At 42.7% G+C, this 27,388-nt stretch overlaps 1 protein-coding gene across 10 annotated transcripts in view; it reads right to left on the minus strand.

The window, feature by feature from the left end:
• Window positions 1–27,388, minus strand: part of SORCS1 (sortilin related VPS10 domain containing receptor 1) — a 560,723-nt gene that overhangs the window by 12,452 nt on the left and 520,883 nt on the right. For all 10 annotated transcript variants that reach the window (XM_029244670.1, XM_029244678.1, XM_029244671.1 and 7 more), the window contains 3 exons: window positions 22,506–22,618; window positions 17,637–17,768; window positions 8,529–8,628 (listed from right to left, as the gene is read on the minus strand). In XM_029244670.1, the coding sequence (XP_029100503.1) occupies window positions 8,529–8,628; window positions 17,637–17,768; window positions 22,506–22,618 (345 nt within the window). The remainder of the gene's footprint in view (window positions 1–8,528; window positions 8,629–17,636; window positions 17,769–22,505; window positions 22,619–27,388) is intronic.

The raw sequence follows: 27,388 nt of genomic DNA on the forward strand, positions 1-27,388 counted from the left end.
CTCAATGTAAACTGTCGGGCAGAATTCATGATGTATCTTGACCTAGACTGAAATTCTGAGTACCTTATCCCCTCTCACGTTGACTCATAACATATCCAGAGGTAGCAACTGAAGCTGGGAAATATTAATTCTCTAATATGTCTGTGATAATATCTTTTTATTACACCTGAAAAAGAAATTGAACCAGTCAGCAGCAACCACGGAGGCCAAGATAATACAAGATAACGGTTTTATTAAAAACCCACACATACCCTTGACAAAGGACAGTTTTCCTAAACATAATAGCTTAAACAAGGCAACTGCTAGACACACATGAGGGGTTAAGAGCAGTTACTGGCTGTTAAAAATGTTTTAAATTCAACCTGAGATTTGAGGCTCTTCCTTTGAGAAGTATTAACGTTTCAAATTTTTTATCATCAGTATCCAAAACTCCAGAAGAGCAGTGACCCCACTGGAAAGCTAAGAGTAGAAGAACACCCCGATTCTCTAATATGTGCAGAAATAACAGTGAGATGCGGATGTATCATTTTCTGCTCACTGTAGCACATTAATAACATCGAGATAATATCATTTGTTTAACTTTCATAGAACTCATGGCTATTCAATTACATCTGCCACTAACATTCTGGTTCACACTTTAATCATTTTTCAACTGCTTCACGGCCACAGCTCTTGGCTGGCCTTTGCCATTCATCTAGATTATGGATACAGTATATCCCACATTCAGAGACAGGCTTCATTTTTTCCCTACTCCCGCTGTCATCCACCCATTCTGCCAATTAAGTAAGCTCCAAATATCGGAGGAATTAGATTTTAATGTTTATTACTAATTTCCTCCTACTCTAAATATCAAGGGTTCTTCCCTTTTAGTGCATGTCTCTGTTTTAGTGGATGCCCTGAGTTGTAAATCAGATTTATTGCTGGAGATAGCTCAGCACCTTTCCTTGTTATGCAGATGGATTTCTGTCTGTGGAATGCTCTTTAAGAGCAGTGGTTGAGACTGGTGAAAGGCCTGGCTGCATAAGCATCCCTTGGGGAACTTGTTACAAACGCAGATTCGTGGATATCTCTCCCTGGGATTCTGATTCCAGGGATGTGCAGTGAGGCCTGAAGAATCTCTACTTTTATGAAGTATCCTCGGTAATTTGACGTACAGTCAAATTTAAGAACAACTGCTTTATAGCAGGGATTGCCTACCCTGGGTTATAAAGAGATTTTCCAACCACAGAACAGGCTGACATTTATCCCAAATATTTTGAGGGACCCAGTCAGCACCAGCTCTTCCAGTCTCTGTGTAGAAGGCTCAGCAGCCAAGTTTTGGTTGATTTACCCAATAAATAACCCCTGAGAAATGCAAAAAATTTCTAAGTGCTGTTGTTTGTCATTTAGTATGAATCCATCTAGTTAGGGTCTGTGTCCTCAAATAAGATGTAGTGTTGTCCCTTGCTTGCTCAGTCTTTAATTTCTATTCTTATTGCGATCATCTATTCTACCAAAGAAGAATCAACGCTTTTTTTTTTTTTTTTTTTTTGTGGTACGCGGGCCTCTCACTGTTGCGGCCTCTCCCGTTGCGGAGCACAGGCTCCAGACGCGCAGGCTCAGCGGCCATGGCTCACGGGCCCAGCCGCTCCGCGGCATGTGGGATCTTCCCGGACCGGGGAACGAACCCGTGTCCCCTACATCGGCAGGCGGACCTGCAACCACTGCGCCACCAGGGAAGCCTGAATCAACACATTTTTTAAGCTGCTTCCTCCCCAGCCCCCTTCTCCCTGTCCCCACACCCCCACTCCAAAGTATAATCACTGAATTTACTCCTGATCATGCGCGCTCATAGGAACAAAGATATAGAGTTTGATGTAGCTTGAAAGATTTGTTTCAGCAATTAGGTCTTTAATTTATTACCTGTCAGCAGATTCCCTTCACCTGGCAATCTACTAAAAGATGATAAAATAAAGCTCGCAGTTTAAAGCAGTCTGGCGTCCTGGTCTCCTCACATGAGTGTCAATCCCCTATTCCTAGCTTCCTCTTAAGGTTTTTCACTTGTATGTTTTACGGCACCCAACCCGACACGGCCATGAAACTTAGCTTCTTTGGCAACTAAAAAAGAGATTCCACCTCCTGGGATTCCAACTCTATCAAATAAATCACCATCTCTTGTTACCTGGGTTGAAAAATTCTTATAAAATGAGTAAATACTTTGTGAAAAGAGAAAGGATTACTGACTGTTGTCCGAACCTATTGTCTTTGAAAATCCTTTCATTTGCCCCTTCTTTCCTTTTCCATGTGTATCCTACTTTGCAATATTAAACATGCATTAATGAGAGTTTTCTCACATCATGCATGGATGAGGAACAAAGTGCGTGATACAAATGACATATCAAGTAATGGCATATTTGACTCCCCTGAATTTTATCCTTCTCTCTTTCCTCTGCTCATAATTTTACTTTCAGTTAATATACCAATTAGGAATATTTGAGGGTATGTGTCTAGATGCCCAAACCAAGTATAAACCATACGATGTCACTTTGCTGTGCTTCTGCTCAGCACCGCCCCTCAACCTGGCAGGCTTATTTCCTCTCATTTGGGTGAATTCCTATTCAATATGAATAGTTCATTTATTGAACTTTCTGCATGGAATGTTTTTCATCCTCTTCATTTAGAATTGGGGCCACTAGTATTTGGGCCTCAGGTCTAGCCAGTGTGCACTGAATGAGGGTCCTAGTTCATTTCATATCCCTGGACAAACCATAGCTTTAAAGGAATCCCTGCAAAATGAGGCACAGAGTCACGTGAGAAGTAAGATGATACATCCGAAATGGACTGTGCCCTTGAGTAAATTCCAAGTTACCAGGGGCAATGAGAAAACTAGTGGCATTTTAGGGATATTTTCTTAAGGGCTCAGGTTTGTTCTGCTGTTAAGTACCTACAGAGATCAAATGCTCTGCAAACAGATTCTGAACCTTCCTGTGAGCCTTGCAGGAAAAACTCTCCCTAAGTCATCCCTATATCACAGCTCTTAAAATACAGGAGAAAATAAATAAATAAGTAAAGGCAGGCCAGGGTAAAAGCATGCATAAGACAGAACTCAAGGGAGACGTTACAAATGATGTGAAGAAGGTCTGGTTTGTTTGATCAGGTAAAGCATAGGGTAATCTAAGGCGTGAGACCCTGAGCTCTGTCATGAAGTGAGGCTGCTCTGGAAACGGTATCAGAGATCTGAGAAGTGAAATAAGGGCCAATAAGTAAACTTGCTTCCCTCTCTTTCAGGAACATTCCTCTTGCCAGTCCGTCTCCCATTGTCTTTAGGACCTCTCGTTCTGGGACACAGAGTTCTAATTTTCCTTCCACCCACCCATTTCCCACAATGTGTATATCAACAACTATCCTACATCTTAAGAGGATACCTGACATAAAGAAAGCACAGAGATGGGTTTTCCTCGGATGCTTACTGGATAAATAAATGAGTGCAAGGCTCCACTCACTCATGGTAAGAAGTAACATGACATGGAGACAGGTTCACAGTTGAACACACTGACTCCAAAGGTTAACTGGGGGGGATGGAATTTTTAATGCACCTCTACAGGTTATAAATTAATTATATATCTATTTATGAAAGCAGTATTTATTGAGCACATGCTATGGGCAAGTTCTCTTCTAGGTACAATGACGGAGACACTATACAGATATGGTGAACTGTATCCTCGGGAAATTAAATAGGAGAGGTGATGATGATGATCAGACAGATACAGCTTAAAAAAGTCCACGTGAGTTCTGACAAGGGATAGATGGTATCCAGGTAAAGATCTCCGGAAAGATGCTATATGCAAATGTTGGCACTGAGCTGAGCCTTAAATACAGAGACAGAAGAGATGGAGAAAAGTAGAGAAGGGGGAGAAATATTCCAATTGGGAATACCACGAGCAAAGGTACACTTCAGTCAAATCACCAGCATTGCCAGTCCAGCCCCCAGCTTGATTGAGCGCTTCTCCCTTTGCTCAACACGGCGCCAGCTGCCATGAGGTCCTAAAAGCCAAAGAGAGCCACTCAGGGTATGGCCCTCCCTCAAACTTCTTGATAACAGCTCTTCGTCCTCTCCTTATTCCCATACAGTCTGAAATCTTTCCTTTCTACAAGAGAGTTTTAGAAACCTAGCTGTCAGGAGTGATTAGGCCCTCAAGAGGAATTGCACAGAAACCGAGAAGCAAAGGAATAGCTAAAAACAAAACAAGGACTGCGTTCAATGTTTAGCTCCACTTAGGCACCAAGTTAATGAATTCCTTAATAGAACATGTGGGGGAAAGAAATGAAATCCAGTCTCTAATGACATCCAGATATCTGGAAATGCTTACCTTGTGTTCCCATAAAAGCAAACAGGGAACTGAGTTTGAAAAACAAAAGAAGGCTAGTAAATTCCTGAAAGGAGACAGTTCTTTTTCCTTGGAGATGAACCAAATTATGCATTGCCTCTCCCACCAGCAACATACTCTGGCTCAAATATTTTTAAAAGAAGGCTGCTGAACATCTGCTAAGCAATTAATGGAATGCAGCAGTGTGCTGGAATGGTCCCTGGAAAGGTATTAGCAATCCTGCTTATGAAACATGAAATGTTACAAGCAGTGGTCCTTTTTTCCTTTTTTAAATTGTAGTTTATTTTTATTTTCTGCCAGGGGGGTTGAGAGGAAGGGAAAGGAAGCTGAGGTGGAAGTTCTGCGTCAAATTCTCTTCCTCACTGTGTCTTTTTTCCCCCAGGTATCGTTCTCCTTCTCTTCTAGCCATCCCAATATGATGTGTTAATTTCAACTTAATCAAAGAAACTGCAGCAATGTCTCAATCCAACTGATCCCCTACCCAATGTGCCAAGTTTTCTATGAGTGAAAGGAGAATTCCCTCATAGTCTACCACCCTGTCCTAATAGTTAAAAAAAAAAAAAATTGGGCAGTTAGAACTATAACTTAGGAACAATCGCCAATGGGAAACTGATCCCTCCTATATTTTACTTCCTCATCACAGTCATTGAAGAGTGCCAGCCTTAACACAAGCCTTGCCTTTTGCATATGCAAGTCTGGCTGACAGTGACTTTGTACCCTTAGATTCTGCCAGTCCTAACACTATTATGACAAATATGGCTAAAATCAATACAGAGAAAGTTTCCAAGGCTCAGTTATTGTGTCAGCCCTTGGCATTCTCTTCCTTTACTCTTCCAACTGGAGTTGATTATCCACATATAAGTCTACATTTAACTCCAGTCACCCAGCCAGGCACCCTAGGAAGCTCAATAATGCCAGGTGATCAGGTTTCGAATTACACTGCCAAAAGATGTAGGAGAGATACTATCAGATCTAACAGGGAAGAATCAGGGACAGCCCCAATGTTTGGGAGCCAAAGAATTTTCTCACTCTCTCCAAATTGGCCCAGCCTAAGTCTGGGCTTTTGCCTCAAATTGCAGTTTTGTTTTGTTCCCTTGGTAACTCTGCATAGTATATATCTATGCTGCAGAGGTCTCTCCTTCAAATCTCAGTGTGTTCCCAGTAACACACTCCCTTTTGCCAGCCCTTCCTCCCAGGGATCTGCGTACTGCTCCCCAAATTCCCAGCTGTGAAATGAAGTATGAACACTAATTGGATAAATTTTCCAGATCTTCCCAACTTTGCATTTGTCCTTGCCATCTGGAACTTACACTGGTGGGATTAATTTTTTGTGGTTATCAGGAATGGCCTTTCTTTCCCACATGGAACTATGGATTCATGGATGCCTTTGCTATATCAGTTTCCCTGGCCAAGCCGCTGGCCAGATCAGTTTCAGCTAATTAGCCACTTTTTTTATCCTTATTTTTCAGCTGGATCCCAGCTCTAAACCAGATGTCATCACAGGAAGGCATCCTTAAGTACCACTTAAAATAAGATTCAAATTCAGGAAGCTAATCTGAACCACCTTTGGCGTGTGATGTGACCATCCGTTAAATAAAAACCAGGCATATTAAATAACTGTTGGAAGAGAGAGAGGTATGGGGAAGAAAAGGTATGAAATGCAAGTTGCCTCCAGAATTTGAGAGTGGGGTTAGTTCTCTGGCTATCTTGGTCTATGATGCTCCCCTTTCTAACAAAGTCCCTGGGGAGTGTTTTCTAATAAATCAGGCTACACTACAGCAAAATACGCTGCCTGAAGATAGCATTCCTTTAGAAGCAGAGTACGCTGTAAAGGGATGAACTAGTTGGCCACATCCCCTCAAACCCAGAGTTCAGTATGGAGTATCAGGCACAGCTGTTTTTAACCTCTAAACTCAAAGGGAACAAGTCACTTTAGCTGTCGTAGGAGAAGATGATGAAGTTCAGGATGCCAACCAACAGGCTGGACTGTGTAGTTCGATGAAATAATCAGTAAACTTATTTCGACCAATTTCAAGTAGTTACTTTCTGCTCATTTGACAACATCTGTCAGTGGCTTGGCCATCAGCATGACTACAAGGGATGTTTCTGGACTTTGTTTTCCAGTTCAACCAGCTAATGTGTAACTGCCACGTGTCACCACCATTCACCAAAGACCAAAGGCCAACCTTCTTGGTAGGAAAGAGCCAGTCTTGATCATCAAATGCTCTGAGATAAGTTGGCAGCCTTCGTTCAGGTCTCAGGCTTAAGGGCTGCCCTCCTAGGTACTTCATAGTTTGCTTTTCTCTTACACTTTCTTGTTTTCTTCAGGACCTTTTCATCATTCAGAAGGTGGCATTTGTTAATGCACTTCCTCCCTGGCTTTCCCCAATGATGGAAGCTTCATGGAGCCAGAGACTTTATCCCATGCTGAGAACATTTCTTGGCTCAGAGTAGCCAGGAACTCGGTAAATGTCTGTTCGACAGATGAATTAGGAGGACAAGCTGCAGAATAGCTAATCAGCCCTACTCAATCCTTCCTCTTAAGAGACACCTTTCTCAAGTGACACTGAATCCATCACACCTCTGCTCCTAGGTCTCCACGGCTTCCCAGAGCCCACCAAAGGAAGTACAAATGGCTCAGCCTGGCATATTTCCACCCTCCCACCTCCGTATCCTATGTTCAGGACACTGACTTTCAAATATCTGTATTTTTTAAAGCAGTGCTTTTTTTTTTTTTTTAAGAAAAAACATTTTATGAAACCCTAATAAAGAAAAAAGATGGAATCCAAGCAGAAAAGAGGCCAATGGCCAACCTGTTTGGCCATCCTCTAGACCTAGGCACACCTCCAGGAAACCAGAGAATGGACTTGGAAACACCTGATCTTTGTTCCCACTTATCCAGCATCCCAAAGCCCTCAAGGCTTTCGTGTTCCTTCCTTGGTGCTTCAGTACTTGGAATAATCTCTTGAGTTCAGTCCTTTCCACTTTTCAAGGTCCTTCCCAAAGATTACCTCCTCCATGAAGCTTCCCTGGGTCATTTTGACTGGGTACAATTTATCCCTACTTTAAATTTCTTATAAAACTCTGATTGTTAGGAATAAAAAGAATAAAAAGAAAAATAATACCTTACTATGCACCAGGCACTTCTCTAAGTGCATTACCTAAATTAACTTAATCCTCACGCAATCCCATTGTCATAGATGCAACAGAGAAGTTAGTTAAGTCTCCTCTCAAAGTCCACATAGTAAGCAAGTGATGGAGCAAGACTGAAACCAATAGTCTGGCTACACAACTGCAAAGTCCAAGCGCTTAGAAACGTTCTATTGTCTCTCTATAAAGGCATTTATGCATTTTACTTGTTCAGAGATCCCAGCATTGACCATTTCCCCCATCCCACAGTACTGCCACCACTGCTACCACCAAACTTTGAAACACCACAACCAGGTGATATGTTTTTTGAGGGCAAAGACCATCTCCTACTGGCCTTTATGCAGCGTCAATACAGTACTCTGCAAAAATAAGTGCTCAATAAATAGTGTTAATTTAATTTATTATTAATATAAAACAATAACATCTATTTCTATATACTTGGGATAACCTGAATTATTATTGACACTTCTATATAGCCTTAAGAAGAAGGTTTTCCCCATCATCTTTTACAGGTGAAGAGACAGAAGTTCAATGATATGAATTCATTTGTAAGATCCTGACCAACGTGGGGTTCAGCTTCTGGCTATGACCCTGGACAGCTCCTAAGTCCCAGCTATTTCTATTGTACGATTTTATCCCAAGACTGAAAGCAAGAAAATTCTTTGTAACATGAATGATTTAAAAATAAAGTTTTGCAGAAAGACCAGAAAAAAGTTATTTGTAAGGTTAACTTTATTTTCAAGATTTCTGTAAGATGAAGTATGCTATCATTTGAGGGGTCTTTTAGTGATTCACTGATGGTTTTTGCCAGGGACTAAGTGGGAAAATCACCTTATTCTGTTGCCTTTTGGGTCCCCATTAAGGCAAAAATGCCCGGCAAGGGAACCTCCAAAGACTGATGCCCTATTTCTGATTAGCAGTGGCACCATTTAGACTTGTTTTGCTGAAACAACAAATTGGGACCCCCTCTGCTAGAGCCACTAGCCAGAACCCAGGGACAGGAACACTGACCTGCTGTTAAGTGAGCCGCGTGGACAAGGACTTGGACTCCAGGCTTCAGCTCAAAGTGCACGGAGTTCAGGTTGAGCTTGTGAATCAGCAGTTGTGATATCTGAAAGAAGAAGTGTCAGAGTGAGTGCCACCCGAACTGCCACACCAACTACATACAAATGTGCTGAGCAATATTCACCGCACTGACCAAGGCTTCCCAATATTGTATCTGTGAATGATATGAATGACTTTTATATGATTTTGAGTTTTTAGTCCACAATATGCTGACAGAATTATTTTCTAAGCATGACTTGACTTTACATCCGAATTGTTACAAAATAGGACAAACTATTAGTAAATCAGATATTTCTACTCTTATAAAATTATCCTGTTACCAGCTTGGAGAAATCACCCCTGGTTTTCTGAGAGGGCATTTGTTATACACAAGGATTTAAAAGAAGTAAATATATACGATTTACAAATTCTGGTGAGATTCATATCCATTTATTTTACTCCTTGATAGTGGACTCTACCTTATTCCTTTCTTTGCTTCCCTTCTCTTCCCCAAAACATACCCTGTGGCTTTCCCAGAATGGATATTTCATGGATATTTATTGATGATAAATATTGTTCTGCTAAAATAGTAAATTATACATTTGCAACAAAGTGTAAATCACAACTTAATGCATTGGCTGACTCTTGTTTCGTGCTTATGAACCTAAAACCACTCCTTAGGCTGACACACGTGTACTGGGTAGACGGATGGAGTTCTGGGCCATGAAATAACCCCAGCAAGGGACAAAGGACCTTGTTTTGGGTAGTAACAGCATAAGGTAAGGTTTTCTAGACAAGGTAAAACGCTGTTCACGTGTTTAAAGTAGAAAACCAGCTCAATTTGCTCTGTTTCATTCACCCTTTCGAGTCATTTGTGGAAAGCTATCAGACAAAACCACACTCCTATTATCTGGTCTCTTTGCCTCATTTTTAACATTCTAATCACAGTGTAGTATTTTATTTATATGCCATTTAAGTCTGGTTAGATGCTTTCTGAACATCGTTCTGCTAGTTAAATTCTTAAATTATTTTTCCTTTTATATTTATTAAGTTTCACTTAGTCTACTGAGTTGCCAAAATGACAGCTTTGGTCCTTTAATCAATGAAGCAGGGCCTGATGGCTTTGTTTTCAAGCACAGAGTCTCCTGCAGAGGCCCCTGTCCAGTAATGGAACTGAACTGCCCTGAAGATGAACTTCTTTGCTTAACAGGAACTTGGGATGACTGTCAGTGACCCGTGGTTGAGCACCTGGGATCCAGTTCAAGTTCAGCCTCTCAAATGTTTCCACTTGGCAAACCACGCAGAAGAACAAGGTTGTGATAAACTTATGCTGAAAACAACTTTATTCTCTCTCTATAAGCTACTCTTTCTCCTGGGTACTGAGAAGCTTCCAAAATGTTCCAGGTTTACAGGAAGAGTGGATTTCTAACACGGACTGTGTAGAATGGTTTTCCTTTGTGTCCTGTAAAGTATTACAATGTACAAGTTCCTATTCTATCTTATTCTTATCATTCAATTGGCAAGGCCTTTCTAAGAATCTGACAGTGGATTTTTTTTTTTTTTTTTTTCCCTGTACGCGGGCCTCTCACTGCCGTGGCCTAACCCATTGCGGAGCACAGGCTCCGGGCGCGCAGGCTCAGCGGCCATGGCTCACGTGCCCAGCCGCTCCGCGGCATGTGGGATCTTCCCGGACCGGGGCACGAACCCGCGTCCCCTGCATCGGCAGGCGGACTCTCAACCACTGCGCCACCACGGAAGCCCGACAGTGGATTTTTTAGTAGAGGTTATCAGAAAGGTTTTGGCTATGAAATAAACATATACACACAGAAATGTGTGTATATATGTGTGAAATATATATAATTAAGTATGCATGAAATTCATATGCTTATATACATACGCATACATGTGTGCACGTACATACATACTTATATTTGGAGAAAAATATATTTTAACTCAAATAGGAAAAACTTATCAGAAGTAATTAAGGAAGTATCCTGTTTTGCAGAGTCCATCACGTAGACAAAAGGGGACTATGTATTTGCATGAGAAAGGCTTCTTTCTTTCAACCAGCTGAAGTGATACTTCTTTCTTTTCCCTGAGGATGTTTCTTCAATACTTTGTGGGAAAGAACTTATGCGCAGAAACAAAACTAAATAAAATTTACACTGCTTACAAGAATAATCTCAGTTAGAACCACATATTTCTCTACTCAAATGAGTATGAAACTGTTGACAGATTTTGACATTACTTTAAATGTTTTCCACCCCATCTGCAGAAATGTTTATTCTGTATTGTTTTCATCAGTTCATGAGTTGTTATATGCATTTGTACATATATTATCTATGCATTGAACACTCTGTATGGGCAAAGTTGCATATTTCTTACTATTTTTTTCTAACACAACATATCTCAGGTTTTAGTGTTGCTACCTCCATTGAAAGGAACATGGAGCTTAAAGGACATTACTAAGTTTACCCAGTTAATATTTGAAGAATTGAGACGAGAATTCAGTTTTGCTCGACTCCTAATCTTAGGACATTTCCATGAAAAACATTTTCCTTGAGCCAGCTGACAAAGACGCAAAAGGTATTTGGAAGGAGGTCCAGCTGAGCAGATTTAGGAGATAAAAAATTGCAGCATTTCATTAATTATGCTTCTATCTCTCATCCAACTGTGAAGCGCACAACTTAAAGCACCAGTCCTGTGTCAGTTGACCAATATGAGCTACAGGCAATTCCTAACCTCAGCCTCAGGATTGCCACACTCTGTTCACCAGTTAATTTATAATGTTTAGGAGAGTCTTTGGCTATGAAAGGAGCAGAATAAACTGCGACTATAGAACAGTGTGGTGACAGCCTAAATGGAAAGCACGCAAGTTTGCATGATAAAGACTCAAGTGAAATAATGTGTAATTGCTGGGAGATCGGTCCTCCTAAAGCAAGTTGAATCTATTCATTTTTCTTTTTCTGTCCAAAGTGTGTAGTCTTAGCAAATTTCATTTATCCTTTGCACTAGCATCCCTCTTCTGCTGCTCTCCATTTTCTGTTCTCTAATCATGACCAAAGAAACAACATATTATTCTTAGTATCTGCCTATTTGGTGGAATATGCCTATGATTCAAATGCAATCCACTCTTCGTTTAAACTACCACTTAAAAAGACAGTGGGAACTCAATAAAAATACTTGGAAAGACACCATCAAAAGGGTGTAGTGGAAGGGACCTGGTAGGGGGAAAATACCAATTCTCTTCCTCATCTTCTTCACAAAGTATGATGTTTAAGTGTGGTAATCAGAATAGGTTAGGTCAGGCTGAGGTAACAATGCTAAAATTTTGGGGACTTGAAACAAAGGAAGTATATTTCTTCTTACACTCCATATCCACTGCAGGTAGGCAATGATGCTGGGCTCATTACAGTCACACAGAGACAAAGGCTGGTAGATCAGCCCCCTCAAATGTACACAACACCATAGGAGGGAAAAAGCATTCTTAAGGTTCTCTAACTGGCATTTGAATACTTCAGCTTGGAAGTGACGCTTATCACTTCTGCTCCCACCTCATTGGCCAGAATTAGTTACATGGCTCTGTCTACAGAAGAGACTCATGGGTACAACCCTACTGGTACCCAGAAGTGGTGAGCTAGAGATGTTTAGTCAACAGAAGGGATGGTTACCATGCGAAGAACACATTCAACATCTAAACAATGTTTAATGAGACCAGTAGAGGAAAACAGACTCTCAGATCATTAGAATGGGGTGTCAAACATTGAAACACGAAGAAAGAGAAGTTTAAGGACAACACAAAAGTTGGTAATTTATGAAACATGAAACCCAAAGAAGTGGTACAAAGTGAAACTACAGATTCAAAATGGGCTTTGGCAGATTTATCCATGGCAAAGCTACATTGGGACAAACAACTAATGCTTATCTCTGAAGTTGGGAGGAGGGATGCAAACCCTACTGAACATAAATAGCATTCTGGTGCCATGTTTAGAGGGAGACTTGCTTGGGATGACCTTGCAACTGACCCAGTCAGTCAGTCCTGATCATGTTAAGTTATGAAGGCCCCCTCAAAGAGTAGTTGAATGATATTACTTTTGCAATCAACAGAGAAAGATCTTTCTCAATTCATATAGCATGATTTCTGGACTAAAACTTGGAGTAAGCAATGGAGCCAAACATGAATTCTATTTAACAATTCTCTGTTTTGTTAGCATGACAGAATCATCTTGATTAAAGTGCCTAAGAAGTTTTTCCTGGATGACATAATGAAGAAATAATTTGTCCATATTCACTCCTTTCCCTTGGATTCTCCAACACTAGCTCTAAGCTTCTCTTTTTCTCCTTTTGCCATATTCCTTTGGCTCAACTCTTACCTATTCTTTCAATTACAGTTTCCTGTTTTAGTGACCTTCCTTGTGAACTCCAAAATATTTCTTCAGTTCCTCGCTTTAAAAAATCTGAACAGGGCAGACTGAGTATAAAGAAAATAGTCTGAGATGACTTATTACATCTCATAATGAATCTTTAATTTCTAGAAATGTTGCCAATAGACTGCTCCATTTCCAGAGGCACCTTTCCTTTCCCTGTCTTTTGGATTCTGCATCTGTCAAATGTACATGGTAACACAAACAACCGAAGAGGAAATTCCTTGTTGGTGGTTGACATTTTGTCCTTAGTCTTTTTGCTCCTTTTAAATGCGCTCATGCCCTTTAAGGATTCAGCAAGACAACACCACGTAGGCTCCCTATCTCCCCAGCACAGCATCACACCCAGAGCATGATGGTCCTTCCTCCTTCCAGGAGAGGTAGATACAAATATGAGGACTCAGAGAGATGCCTGGGAGTACAGTGGTAGAGGGGGTATGGTTTGCTCCACACCTGAGCAGCTGGCTTCAGGGTAGCCCTATCCCTGATGAGGCCAGCTAAGGGCAAGTGAGACTTTTCTCACTCTCTGGAGATGTGAAGTAAAGAGTGGTGGAACCCTCCCAGACAGAGGTCACTTGATTAACCCAGCCCAACGTTATCCGGATAACAAGGTCAAGTACTTCTCACTGTGAGGAATTTTCAATTTATTTCACAGACAAGCTGGCTCCAACTAAGCCAGCATCTCTCCTCCCCTGGGAACATTATTAGAGGAAACTGAGGGAGGAGAGCGCAGAGCCCTTTGCTGGGGCCCTGCCCTCACAGTCTTCAGGGTCCATCTGGCCAGGGTCCCACTCATTCCCCTGCTGGGAGTTCTGTGCAGTATCTTTACAAGAAAGGGGCCAGAGTATTAACAGGGGGGATAAAGTCAGCTCTTCCCAAGTTCCATCTGGGATTCGGAGTGCAGCCTTTAAAGGAGGGGGGTCCTTTCTGTTGTTTGGTTTTATTTTGCATTCAGTTGAAATTTCTATGTAATTTATGACAGAGGAAGTCAGTTGCTTTTGCCTGCCTCCCGTTCCTTCTCCTTCCCCCACATTCTTCTTTAAGGAACCATATCCTTATGTATTCTTTGCCCATTTGGTTTAGGAAGGGCTCCCTAAACTCCTGATCCAGGGAGGGTATAACACATTGAGTTGTCACTAATGGAGCTCTAGTCTTCTGATTACCAGGCTAGTTAAGACATGCCCACTTCAGCCAAGTTGAGTCAGTGAGAATTATCACCCTGGGCTCTTGGGGTGCACTCAGGGGAGAGGCAATGTCTTTTGAATGGGGCTGATAAGATGACTAAATAAAAGACTGGGGCTTCCTGTGGTCATTCTTGTCTTCCTATGTGTTGGCTTCATTCTCAGGCAGACTTCCCATGTGGTAGCAACGAAAAGAGATGGAGAAAGAGGGAGAGAGGAAGACAGGGGAGTAACCTGGTGACACTTCCTCTCTGAGTTCATCCACGCCTGAACTGTATCCTTGGACTTCCCAACTAAAGAAGCTCATGACTTCACCTTTTCCCCTTAAATTTGTTTGAATAGAATATATGTTCACTGCGTCAGGAAAAAAACCCTGCAAAAACCCAAAGCAAAACATCTCTTGTTCATTTCCTGGTACAACAGGCTTGGTATCTTGGGGGGCCCGCAGAAGTCAAGTGGTACCCGAAGACACATCTGCAGCATGGCAGAGCAAGGGGACTGCTAGGCTTGAGAGTTAGTTGCAGAAACAGAAGCAGAAACTCATTTTCCTTGAAGAGTTGTGTCTCCTCAGGCAATTCACAGCTCCCTGTTGGGGCCTGAAGTTCTTCATTTTAGAGTGACTGAGTCAGAGAGAAAGATTAAAGGACCCCTCTTAGGACAAAACCTGTAGGATTCCTGTGGGCAGCCCCTATTTTGTTGGTTCTCGACACAAGGCTTAATTTGTATGTTGATTTCATAACTGCACTTATTAATCGGGGTAATGATACTCTCCACAAGACACTGATTTCTTATGTACTTGGTTTGGCATTTGTTTGGTCACTGTATTTAGTTTGAGTCCTGGGTAAGGCTGCTACACTGGCAATTCCCTTAACCAGAGTTACAATCTCTCACTTGGTACTGTTTTCCCTTAATGCCATCCATCTGCATGATAACTTAGATGAGTCATCCTCCCTCCAGTTTACTCACTCATGCATGTTCTTTCTGTTTCCTGTTGTCCTTGTTCTCTTGTGCAATTTCATTCATTAATCTTTTTCTCCTTATTGTCACCATCCTCTTTCTTCCAATACATGTCCTGGACGATACTAGTCTTTAATACTCTTACTTTTCTTTTTTTTTTTTTTTTTTTTTGCATTTCTCATATACTCTCCTCCTATCACAAAATGTCCATAAATGTAACCACCATCTATTTACCACTTACTAAGTATCTACTATAGGTCAAGGGCTTTGCTGTATCATTTCTTTAATGACCTCTCAAACACCCTCTGAGATGGGTATTATAGATTATGTGATTTGGGCTGAATTACTTAACTTTTCTGAATATTTGTCCTCTATAGGATATACACAATGAATATAAGAGCTGAAGCTAGAAACCTGGTTTATGTTTCTCCAAACCTGTGGTCTTTCTAATAAGATGTCTGGACTCCCTACATGTGTACCAAATGTTAAGTCCCACAGCTTTCACACAAGCCAAGCCGGCTGCCTTTACATCTCCAATTAAATGGCTCATCAATATCTGATACCAGGCTGCCTCAGGGACAATTACTCAGGTCTCCGAGAGTATCCCTGGAGGAGCCACGCAGACAAGACCGAATAAAGAACAAGAAGAACTCTAGGGAAAATAGACAGTTAAAGCAAGATACTCAAGTAAACCAAGTTTCAGAGAACACACCCTTCTTCTTCCCACATTTCCTCTCAAGGAAACATCTAGAAAATATATTTTAGAGAAAAAATGAAAAGTATGAGAAATAGGGATGCACAGATGATGTGGTAACTGGGAAATTAACTGGCTTTAAATCTGGACTCTCCCATATCGAGAAGACTATATTCTGGATTTCATGCACAATCCATAAGATTTCCAGAGGAGGAATAATTATAAGCATCCCTACCTGCATGCCTTGGATAGCAATCTACCTCCCCTCTAGGTCTCATGAGCAGTGTGGTGATAAGACATAATCCATTCTTTCTCCCACCGAATTGCAGGTGCAGAGAATAATTTGTCAAATACAGTGGGAAGTCTAGAGCTAGGGCTGAGCAAAGTCAGATGTAGGTCTGGTGGGTTCCCTGCTGCCCGACCTCTAACTACAGTTCACTAGGAGATGGGGTTCAGTGGGGCTTTCCTTGACAGCCCAGTTATTCAATTACTTGCACATGGAAAACAATAGAGAGGTGAGTCTTTTGCCAAGTGAAAAAGCCTCAGTTAAAAGGCGGGTGTGCCCACAGGTAGGCCAGCCTATAATTTGGGGTTGTTAATAAGGCTATTATAGGAGGTTCTCAAACCATCTTGGAGACTAGAGATTATGGGACTAGATTATAGATTTATTCTAAGTAAATTGAAAAGCTCCAAGTACTGGAAGGGAGAAAGCCAATATTTACTTAGTGTCTGAGAGGAATCCTATTTTTTTTTTTTTTTTTTTTTTTTTTTTTTGTGGCGGTACGCAGGCCTCTCACTGTTGTGGCTTCTCCCGTTGCGGAGCACAGGCTCCGGACACGCAGGCTCAGCGGCCATGGCTCATGGGTCCAGAGGCTCCACGGCATGTGGGATCTTCCCGGACCGGCTCATGAACCCATGTCCCCTGCATCGGCAGGCGGACTCTTAACCACTGCGCCACCAGGGAAGCCCCAGGAATCCTATTTTTAATCTATCTGCCAGAAAGAATTGAGAAACCAAAATCATGGAGTTTTTAACAGGAGAACCAGACCAAGACTGATAATTTTAACTGAATGGGTGAAGAATAAGAACAACGATAACATCATTATAGTAATAATCTTCACTATAGACACTGGATAGTCTTTTGAAGTTAAAAGGAAGGGAGGGAGGAAAAAAGACCTAAGGGAGCAGAAGAGAGAGAAACAGACACAGACACACACAGACACCCTAATACTTCAGAGGTGGTGGAGATGAGGAGAGAGTAGACCCCACGTAGCCAGGAGAGGTGCTTGGAGCCAATATCACTCATTTATTATAAGCTCAAATCAGGTCATCTTAGTATGGTGGTGATTCATGATTTATATGAAAGTTGTACCTTTTTGAAAAGATACATCATTTGATTCTCATGGTACTCCTATGATGTAAGTGTGTGAGGTAAGATATAAATGGATTTGACTTCTATGTCTTGTGTAGCCTCTTGCTTCTTTCCCCCACCTAATATCTTGGACAGTTTGTCACATCAGTACACAAAGATTTATCTCATTCATCGTAAACACTGTAGAGTATCCCACAGCGTGGGATATACTCTGAGTGATTTAGCCACTGCTGACAATACACACTCTTGCACATAGTTTTTGGTGAAGCTGTAGTTAAATTACCAGATTATGTTCCTCAACAGAGGACAGGAAAGTGGAAGACTCCACAGGCAGCTGGCACCCTTGCTCCCAAGTGGAGATCCCCCAGAGCTGCTGTCATGGTCAGACACTAGCAAGGTTGTGGCTCAGACTGCTGGGAGAAGCTGAAATGTCACCTGAGGACTCACCTGCTCCAGGTCCTCGGCTGACCTTTTGTTTTCTCCTGTGGGATCCTGATACGGCAAGACAAAGAGCTCAGCAGCGGTGGGTAAGCCAGGGAGCACCGCCACCAAGATGTGCTGGCCCGGAACCGCGGTGGCCTGAGGGAGAGACACAGAGGCGCATGTGAGTCCTGCAGGAAAGCTGATGAAAAGGGACCAAGTGTTCAGCAGAGAGTTGGGGGGGGAAGAAGACACAAAGGTGTGGAGGTAGGGTGGGAAAGTAGGGTCCTGGGTGCACCAGTTGGGGAGGGATGTGAGAGACACCACTGGATACAAGTCAGACTCTGAGGTCTGATCCCAGTTCCATCCCCGTGAGACCTGAAACACTTTGCATCTCCTCCAGTTAAAAAGTGGGAATAATAGCAGTACCTGTCTTGTATAAGTAAGTGGACCTTGCCAGTGAGAAGGCCGTCACTTACTGAGCTTTATCTTCTGCCCCTCATGCCTTAACACTTTCTAACCTAGCTTCCTTCTTCCTCGAAGCATTAGACTTATTCTCCAGACTGACCAGGCATACCTCCATCACCTAACCTAACCCCAGACCACAGCCCCCAGGCGTCTGCTGAGTTCTCCACAGCGTCAGACCCTGATGACCAGCCCGTTCCAGGAAGCATTCTCAGCCCTTCACTCTGCTGTACGGAATCTTCTATTAAAATCATAGATATCACTCACTCAAGAACTTCCTCTTTCCTGAGCCCACTCTCTAGATGGTTCTAGAATCCACGGCTACAATCCTGGCTTCTCTCTCCAGCGGCCAAGTCAGAACGTCATTTGGTTGTTTTATGAGAACTTCTCATATTCACCCTGGAAATCTTCATTCTGCGCGTGGATGACCGGAGCCACTCCTTTCCCAGATACCCTAGCTGGGAGGCCTATCTCATCTCCAGCACCACACTCTCCTTTCCATGTCCTATCTAATCAGTCTATGAGATCTTGACAAGTCACCCTCCACACGAACGATCCTATTGGTTCCTTCCTGTTTAAATGCCCCCCCGTTAATATCTCAATTCAGCCTTTACACTTTCTCCCTTCAAGTTTTACAACAGCCTTCGCATCTCCAGGAGACAGGCTACTACTTCCAGATTTATCTTCCTACAGTCCAACGCAGATTGTGTTTCCATGTCCAAATTCATGCACAAATTTCCACTGCCAACTGGGTTAAATATATATTCAAAGCCTGCAATATGGTCCCACCTTTCCTTCCTAAACTAATTACCCACAACTCATAATGTCATCTTACGCTTAGCCAAATAGACTCATGTACAATTTCTCAGTATTCCAGCCTTTTCTTGCAAATGTTTTTGTGCATGCCATCTCCCCCAGAATGTCTTTTCTATACATTTGCTGCTAGAACATTACTTCTCCTTCATGAGCCCTCGTAAAGTTCACTTATTTCAGAGTATTTTTCATGATTTCCCAATTAGATGATTGTTGGTTTCTGAAATCTACATTTATATTTTTTTCAAAGTAGCAGGAAATTCCATTTATTGGGTCCTTACCATGTGTCTGGCATTGTGCTAAGCAACTTCTTAATATAATGTAATGCGACACCCCACAGCGACTCTTTGGAGCAGGTGTTATTATGCCTCTCTGTACAGGTGAAGACAGATCACGGGTTGGGAGTCTTCAGGAAGCTGGCTCTGAGTTTAGTGCGTAGGGTGTTTATTAGGGGACATTCTTGGAATCAACATCTATAGGAGCGAAGGCCAGGAAGCAGGAATGGACAGAGGGAGAAGCTGAGCTGTGATAAAGGCCAACAACAGCCTCAGAAGATCCTGTAAGGAGTGAGAATGGCCCTTCAGATTTGTCTGAGGTTGAGCTGAGTGGCCAGGCCTTTATACAACCACGTCATTGGACATGAGCCACTCCAAAAGGGACATGACATGGGGAAGGCCGCTGAAGCCTCTGCCCACAGCACTCCCAGCAGCTAAGATAACAGTCTTTCCCTGAATGGGGATCTGGGAGGGGCATCCCTATTTCTGCTACAGGACAGACAGTAGATGGAGGAAAGTTCAACATTGGCTCAGGGTCATCTAGGTAGTGAGTGGTGACACTTAGTTTGGAACCTTGGTCAGACCATAATGCCTCTGTCCTGAACCAGCGCTCTCCTGCCTTCCTTCTCCTGACACTTATCACAAAGCAGCTCCTATCCTGGCTGATATCATACTGTTTTATGGCCGTCCTAGATTTTTTTTTTTTTTTTTTTTTGTGGTACGCGGGCCTCTCACTGTTGTGGCCTCTCCCGTTGTGGGGCACAGGCTCCGGACGCGTAGGCTCAGTGGCCATGGCTCACGGGTCCAGCCACTCCGCGGCATGTGGGATCTTCCCGGACCGGGGCACAAACCCGTGTCTCCTGCATTGGCAAGCGGACTCTCAACCACTGCGCCACCAGGGAAGCCCCGTCCTAGATCTTAAACTCAAAGCTTATGTCTAAACTATCCTCGTTATCAACAAAACTGTTTACTGAATGACATTCAATTAAAGATTCCATTGCAAAATGTCAAAAGAAAAATCCCAACCAATGAGGAAAACGCAGTTGATTTTATATCAAATTCTGTTACAGAATGAATAGGAAGAAAACTATAAATAAGTTGACTGCCGGCTGTACCTCTTATAGAGCTTATTAGGGGACACTTGGCAATAGGGTACTTCAGAACTTAAAGAAGTGGCCAAGTGTAATTACTGATCTCAAAGATAGGGTGGGGCGCTAGGAACCAGGGCTGGCTCAGCTGCCTCTTAGGAGTGGGTAACAAAGGAGCCTTTAAAGCTCCCTCCACTCCATCACCCCTTATCCTGAGGGATGTTGAGCCAAACTGTTTGTTCTCCATTTAGCTGATTATGCTATGCAGTGGCCTAGAAATATTAATGAACAGTCATTTCTAGCCTACTGGACAGCTGGTGGAAAGGTGGAGGCTCGGGGCATCTGATCCCTAGACAATTAATGGGAAGAGAAATCAGCCTGGAAAACATCACTGCTGAGCTAATGCCTGGTTGATAAATCACCTGGGGGTGTTGGATAGCTGCCTCGGAGATCTACAGGGACATGGATCTCTAGAATGCCGTAGACTGAAGGAGGTGAGCTGTGGGTTCACTGAAGGGTGTAAGTCATCTCTCTTGGACAGCAGAGGAGAGAAACCAGTTGTCACACCAGGGACAAACAGCTCCAAAGGCAAAAGGGCCTGTTCCAGTTGGGCCTGTGGTCTGGTAGCTGCAGCCCCTGGTGGCCATAATGTTTAGCCACCGATAACATCATGGATGCTGAGAGTCATTAAGAAAGATAAAGGTGAGATGGCATTTACCCAGAGGCACAGAAGATAACTCTTCTCCACCCCACTATTCCATCATTCCTGTCTCTCTATGTAACAAGACAAAGGATAGCAGCAGAGTGGAGTGGTAATCAAGATTCAAACCTTGATGGTCTGACTCCAGAGCCTGATTTTAAACTATACAGCATTGGGCAAGTTATCTGCCTCTAAATTCAGTTTTCTCACTTGTAAAGTGGGAATAATTATTCTATCTACATCATAAGCTAGGGGTTTTGTGATTAAATGTGTTTAAAAATGCAAAACACTGAGAAGAGTTTCTGGAATATTGTAAGTGCTAAATAAATATCAACAAAGATAATGGTATGAATACGGAGAAGGCCAGCTCTTTGCCAAAAGGCTGGATGCGAGATCTGTTTTCTGAGCAGGGGTTACCTGAATGCCTTTGTCTCTCCTTATCCCTTTGGGTCATGAGACAGCATGTGTTGGGTGCAGGAAAGAATGTATAACTAATCCTAAATTGACTTTTCTTTCGTGCTAAGAATAGACTTTAGGGAAAAGTCATCTCTGATTTTCTGGGTTTGTGCAATAAATCCAAGCAGCTCCGCGAGCAGATATCCCATTCCTCTGACTGTTCATGGAAGTGGAGTATGCAGGGGGGAATGTGCCTAGAAGAGGGTGTCCTGTCAAATTGTAGGTGACCTTTGCTCGGAGAGGGATGAACCACACCACCTTGTTACTCTCCCAGGAACTGGATGGGGCTGTGCTTCACGTGTGAAAACCCAGACACGGGATTCACATCCTTCACTTCAGTTTTGTAGCTCTGTCACTTATTAGCTGTGAGGCTTTAGACAAGTTATTTAACTTCTCTGCACCTCAACTGCCTAATCTGCAAATGAAGACAATAATACTTTCTCTTTTTTTAAGCATCTTTTAGGTCCCCCCCCCCTTTTTTTTTTTGGCCGTGCTGCATGGCTTGCAGGATCTCAGTTCCCCAACCAGGAAACGAACCTGGGCCATGTAAGTGAAAGCGCTGAATCCTAACCATCAGACCACCAGGGAACTCCCAATAATACTTTCCTCTTCGGGCTGTCGTGGGAGAGAAATGCCGTTAAAAGAACTGGGACATAGTGAGATGACTACCCTCGTGTGCTGAGTGTTCACTGTGCTGTTGCACTGGACATTCGTGAAGCTGGAACCCAGCTGCTCTGACCAATTGTATCCATGCTGTGCCAGTACGATGCCCAGGAGCTGATTTTTACATGTACCAATGGCTAATCATGAACTCTGCCACGTGACTGTCACATATTTCCAGGGTCGTCGTCTCTAAGCAGAACAAGCGTTTCACAAGGGGTAAGGACCCCCTGATTACTCAATTTCATTTCCCCCCATAGCACCTGTGACGTGTCTGCACATATGGGGCTCAGCTTTGCAGGTATCAGACAGATGATACCCACTTCCCCTGGCCTCCGGCTCTTTCCTGCCATTTATTTGAGCAAGGGTCCCCTCTCCATGAAGCTCGGTAAAGACAGAGAGGAAAAGGGTCTGGGCCAGAGGAGCTGTTTGCACTCACCTCCACCAGGGACTTTTTGATGACTCGGCTGATGTCTCTCCTCCACTCAGGGATGTCCGGGTTGTAGTCGTCCAGGTTTGGAGAAAAGGCCAGGTGAAGAGATCGGAATTCCTCTGGAAATACAACAGTAGGGGGATTACTATAAGTCAGATAGGTCTCTCAAGAAGCCTGTTGTACTTTATATTTTATGCAAAGCCCTAATGGAGGGTCCTTTTCCTTCATACTCAACAGAGAGACCTTACTACAAGGCAAGTTCAATATCCCATCCCTCTTACCTCTCAGCTCCTTTTCCAGACCAAAGCCCTGGTCTGTGGCCCATGCTTAGCTCCACAGCCTTGTGCATTGTTCCCAGTTCTAGCCCCTGCACTCCTGGACACTGTGCACACCTGAAGTGCCCTGACAGCATCGCAGGTTTATGTCTCTGGGCCTTTTTGCACACACTGCCCCTTGCCTAGAATGCCCCATCCTTCTTACCTTCTATGCACACAACATTCAAGCTCTAGTTCAAGCATTTACTGACTGAATAACCTCCCCCACCATATTTTGATTTCCTTTCTTCTGGTACAACTGTGTTGGGCACATACCTTCATTATCATTACATCATAATAATTATTATATGATTATATAATTATAGTCATCATTGTAGTCATTCTACTGCTAAATTCTGTTTGCATGGAAGTTTCATTTAAAGGAATTTTCAGGTCTTTAATTCAAGGGTTTTGTTAGTTGGCACAGTAGCCCCTGAGTTAACCTTGGGCATCCAGGAAGTAGATGGAATTATAAGAGCAAGGATTTTGTGCAGAAATAAAAGAATTCTCTTGTCTGTAAGAGAATATGGGGAGGGAGTCAGAGGAGCCTGAAGCACCGCCAGACCCTGATGCATACATGACACTTAGTGCAAGAGCGGGAGGAAGGTTCAGCGAGGCTGATGGGAAGTCCACGAGCCAAAGTCAGCCAGAGGAGCCCCACGTCCCAGGAATGGGTTCGCCCTAGTATTCCTGCCGCACTCAGTCACTGGCTGGCTGGCATGGCCTTGGCCCTAGCACGATGATGAGTTTCAGAGCACAGCCCTGGGGAGTCTTAGCACATGGTATACTCAGATCACATCGCTCCCCTGAAATCTGCTGGAGGCTCCACATTGTATTTTGAATAAGATTCAGATTCATATCATGGCCTTCATAGTCTCACACAATCCAGTGCCGACCTTCCCTCCTGTCTTATGACCCTTAGGCTGCCCTGCACTCCACGACCCCGTCCTTCCCTGTGTTCCTCAATATGCCGTGTTCCTTCCCATGTTAGCACACCTCCAAGTCCCAGATGACAGCCTTCTCGGCTCCTTTTCAGCCTCCAGTCTCTCCTGGGAAAAACCCCTCCCACCAGCAACCTCAGGTATCCTCCCTTTCACCAACTCTAACACCTTTCACCATATGACCCTATTTGTCTTCTTTATTCTTCTTGCCTTTAAAATTATTTTGTTTTGGGGGGTAAGCAGGGCAGGGACAAATTGGGAGATTGGGATTGACCTACACAAACTACTATATATACAATAGATAACTAATAAGGACCTACTGTCTGGCACAGGGAACTTTACTCAATATTCTGTAATGACCTATATGGGAAAAGAATCTAAAAAAGAGTAGAGATATATATATATATAAAACTGATTCACTTTGCTGTACACCTGAAACTAACACAACACTGTAAATCAACTATACTCCAATAAAAATACAAATAAATAAATAATTTGTTTTTTTTACTGTCTGTCTCCCACAAAAGAATATTAGTTCAATGAGGATGGGGACCCTGTGTTCCTGGCCCTTTGGGATAGTGCCCAGTTCATGTTAGATCTTCAATGACTAGGAGTCGTTTAATTAATAAGTTTGTTGAATAAATAAATGCATAAATATCAGTGGAGGCTCTCTGTAATTTATGCATTTTATTATTCAACAAACATTTCTTTCTTGTTTTAGGCATGTTCTGGTGTTTCACGAGGGGTTTAGCAACATCGGCAATGCCAATGACACGTTCAGGAAACACAAAAACCCACTCGTGCGTTTCCTAACACTGCTAAAGATTTATTAGGCGCGGGCACTGAAGACTCTTACATGATCAGGCCTGTACTTATGGCAGCCAGCTTATTCCAAACATGTATTTCTCGAAGTTTGACTATTTTATGAGTCACTGGCCACCTAGGTGAATATCCCATTTCAGTTCTGATGGAGAAGAATGAAATGCATACTAATTAGTAGTATGGTAAATGGCAGCCCAAGGAATCACCCACTGAGTCCTAACTTTGAAGATGTATGTGTATGTCATTTTCACTTTCCCCAAACCTCTTAACCAAACTGTGGAGACTTCATCTCAAAAGAAGATGTTTATCTTAATAAAAAGACACAAATGAGAAAAATGGTGCAGCTCCCTTTGTAATTCCTTAGCATGCTAAACAGCAGTGCAGAGAAATGTTATGCCTAAGTTTATTCAACAAATAGGGGATGCGTATGGGAGGACTGAAAAGGGTAAACACCAGTAATATATGTATTTTTTGCAGCTGTTGAGAGATGAATTCTATACATTTACATTTTATTTTTTGTATTTAAAGGCAAACCTGAGCCCTGAAGCAAATTAAGGAAAACCATGCAAACTAAATTTTCTTGTCTCCAGTCTCTTGTGTGGCTTTGGGCAGACAATCTTTCCTCTGTCGGCTTCCCAAATATGATACCTCCTTCAGTCTGACCATAATGGTCTTAACTTTCCCTCAGCTTAATTAAACTTTAGACAGGTTTCTTCGGGACTTCAGGCTCTGACCTCCCTTTTCTCAGAGCGTCTACTTTAGAAACTTGCAATTGTAAATTCTTCCTCTGCACCTTTGAGATGTAAATCTTCTGCAATCCAGGAATGCCTTTCTCAAGGACCTGGAAGCCATCTCTGAAATGGACATACAGATTGCCAACAAACACATGAAAAGATGCTCAACATCACTAATTATCAGTAAAATGCAAATCAAAACCACAATGAGGTGTCACCTCACACTGGTCAGAATGACCATCATCAAAAAATCTACAAACAATAAATGCTGCAGAGGGTATGGAGAAAAGGGAACCCTCCTGCACTGTTGGTGGGAATGTAGATTAATTCAGCCACTATGGAGAACAGTATGGAGACTCCTTAAAAAACTAAAAATAGAACTACCATATGACCCAGCAATCCCACTACTGGGCATATACCCTGAGAAAACTATAACTCTAAAAGATAGGGGCTTCCCTGGTGGCGCAGTGGTTGAGAGTCCGCCTGCCGATGCAGGGGACACGGGTTCGTGCCCCGGTCCGGGAAGATCCCACATGCCGTGGAGCGGCTGGGCCTGTGAGCCATGGCCGCTGAGCCTGCGTGTCTGGATCCTGTGCTCCGCAACGGGAGAGGCCACAACAGTGACAGGCCCACGTACCGCAAAAACAAAAGATACATGTACCACAATGTTCATTGTAGCACTACTTACAATCGCCAGGACGTGGAAGCAACCTAAATGTCCATCGACAGATGAACCAACAAAGAAGATGTGGAATATTACTCAGCCATAAAAAGGAATGAAATTCAGTTATTTGTAATGAGGTGGATGGACCTAGAGTCTGTCATACCGAGTGAAGGGTCAGAAAGAGAAAAACAAATACCGGATGCTAATGCACATATGTGGAATCTAAAAATACGGTACTAATGAACCTTTATTCCTACAGGGCAGGAATAAAGATGCAGATGTAGAGAATGGACACAGGGTGGGAAGGGGAAGCTGGGACGAAGTGAGAGAGTAGCATTGACATCTATACACACTACCAAATGTAAAATGGATGGCCAGTGGGAAGCAGCTGCATAGCACAGGGAGATCAGCTCGATGCTTTGTGACCACCTAGAGGGGTGGGATCGGGAGGGTGGGAGGGAGACGCAAGAGGGAGGGGATATGGGGATCTATGTATACGTATAGCTGATTCACTTTGTTGTACTACAGAAACTAACACAACATTGTAAAGCAATTATACTCCAATAAAGATATATATATATATATAAAGAAAGGAAAGATAGCACCCCTGCTTCTGGGAGGGTAGGAGCCTAAGTTCCCTAAGCACCAATTAGCAAGCACCTGTGGCTTAACCACACCGATAATCCCCTCCCCGCAGAGTCCTTTAGCTTATCCCAGAGTTTAAAACTATTCCTGCCATTTGTTTCTGTTGAATTCAATCTTGCCTGTTTAACACCCTGTGATGCAATTTTCCTTTAATAGGTCATGCCTGTCCTTAGAATTTTCTAGTTATATATATGAAACTCTGTACACCTGACTGAAGATGAATTAAGATGTTGGATGGCTCAGGAATTTGGTTAGAGGAGGGAGAGACCACTCTCCCTGCTCAAACTTTTAGTTAAGAAATGCTTTTTAATGAAGAGAACCCATATGATGGAGAATGACCCACTCTCGATGATGCCTTTAGAAGGATTTTAGGAAGAGGAAGAACTAAGCATAGCAAGGGATAGAAGGTTTCCATGAAACTAGATTCAGAATTATACTTATCAGATTATTCAGATTATACTTATCTCCATATTTTGTCACTTGTATAACAGGGATAATCATAGCATATTTCTCATAAGTCTGTTCAGAGGATTCAATAAAACAGATCATATATATCAACTGCTTAGAACAGATGCTGATAAAGGATCCATCAACATTAATTTCTACCACTACCATCATCATCATTATTATTATCATTAGATCTGTTACTGAATAGCAGAATGACTTTAAGCCAGTAGCTTCCCATTTTGGGGCCACAACTTCCTAACTGTGAAATAATGGATTGGACTAGGTAAGTCCAAAGACCTTCTAGATTTAAAGTTCTGTCTGT

Source organism: Monodon monoceros, unplaced genomic scaffold (genome assembly GCF_005190385.1).
Source record: "Monodon monoceros isolate NGI ecotype Baffin Bay Population unplaced genomic scaffold, NGI_Narwhal_1 Super_Scaffold_4, whole genome shotgun sequence".
NCBI classification, from domain to species: domain Eukaryota; kingdom Metazoa; phylum Chordata; class Mammalia; order Artiodactyla; family Monodontidae; genus Monodon; species Monodon monoceros.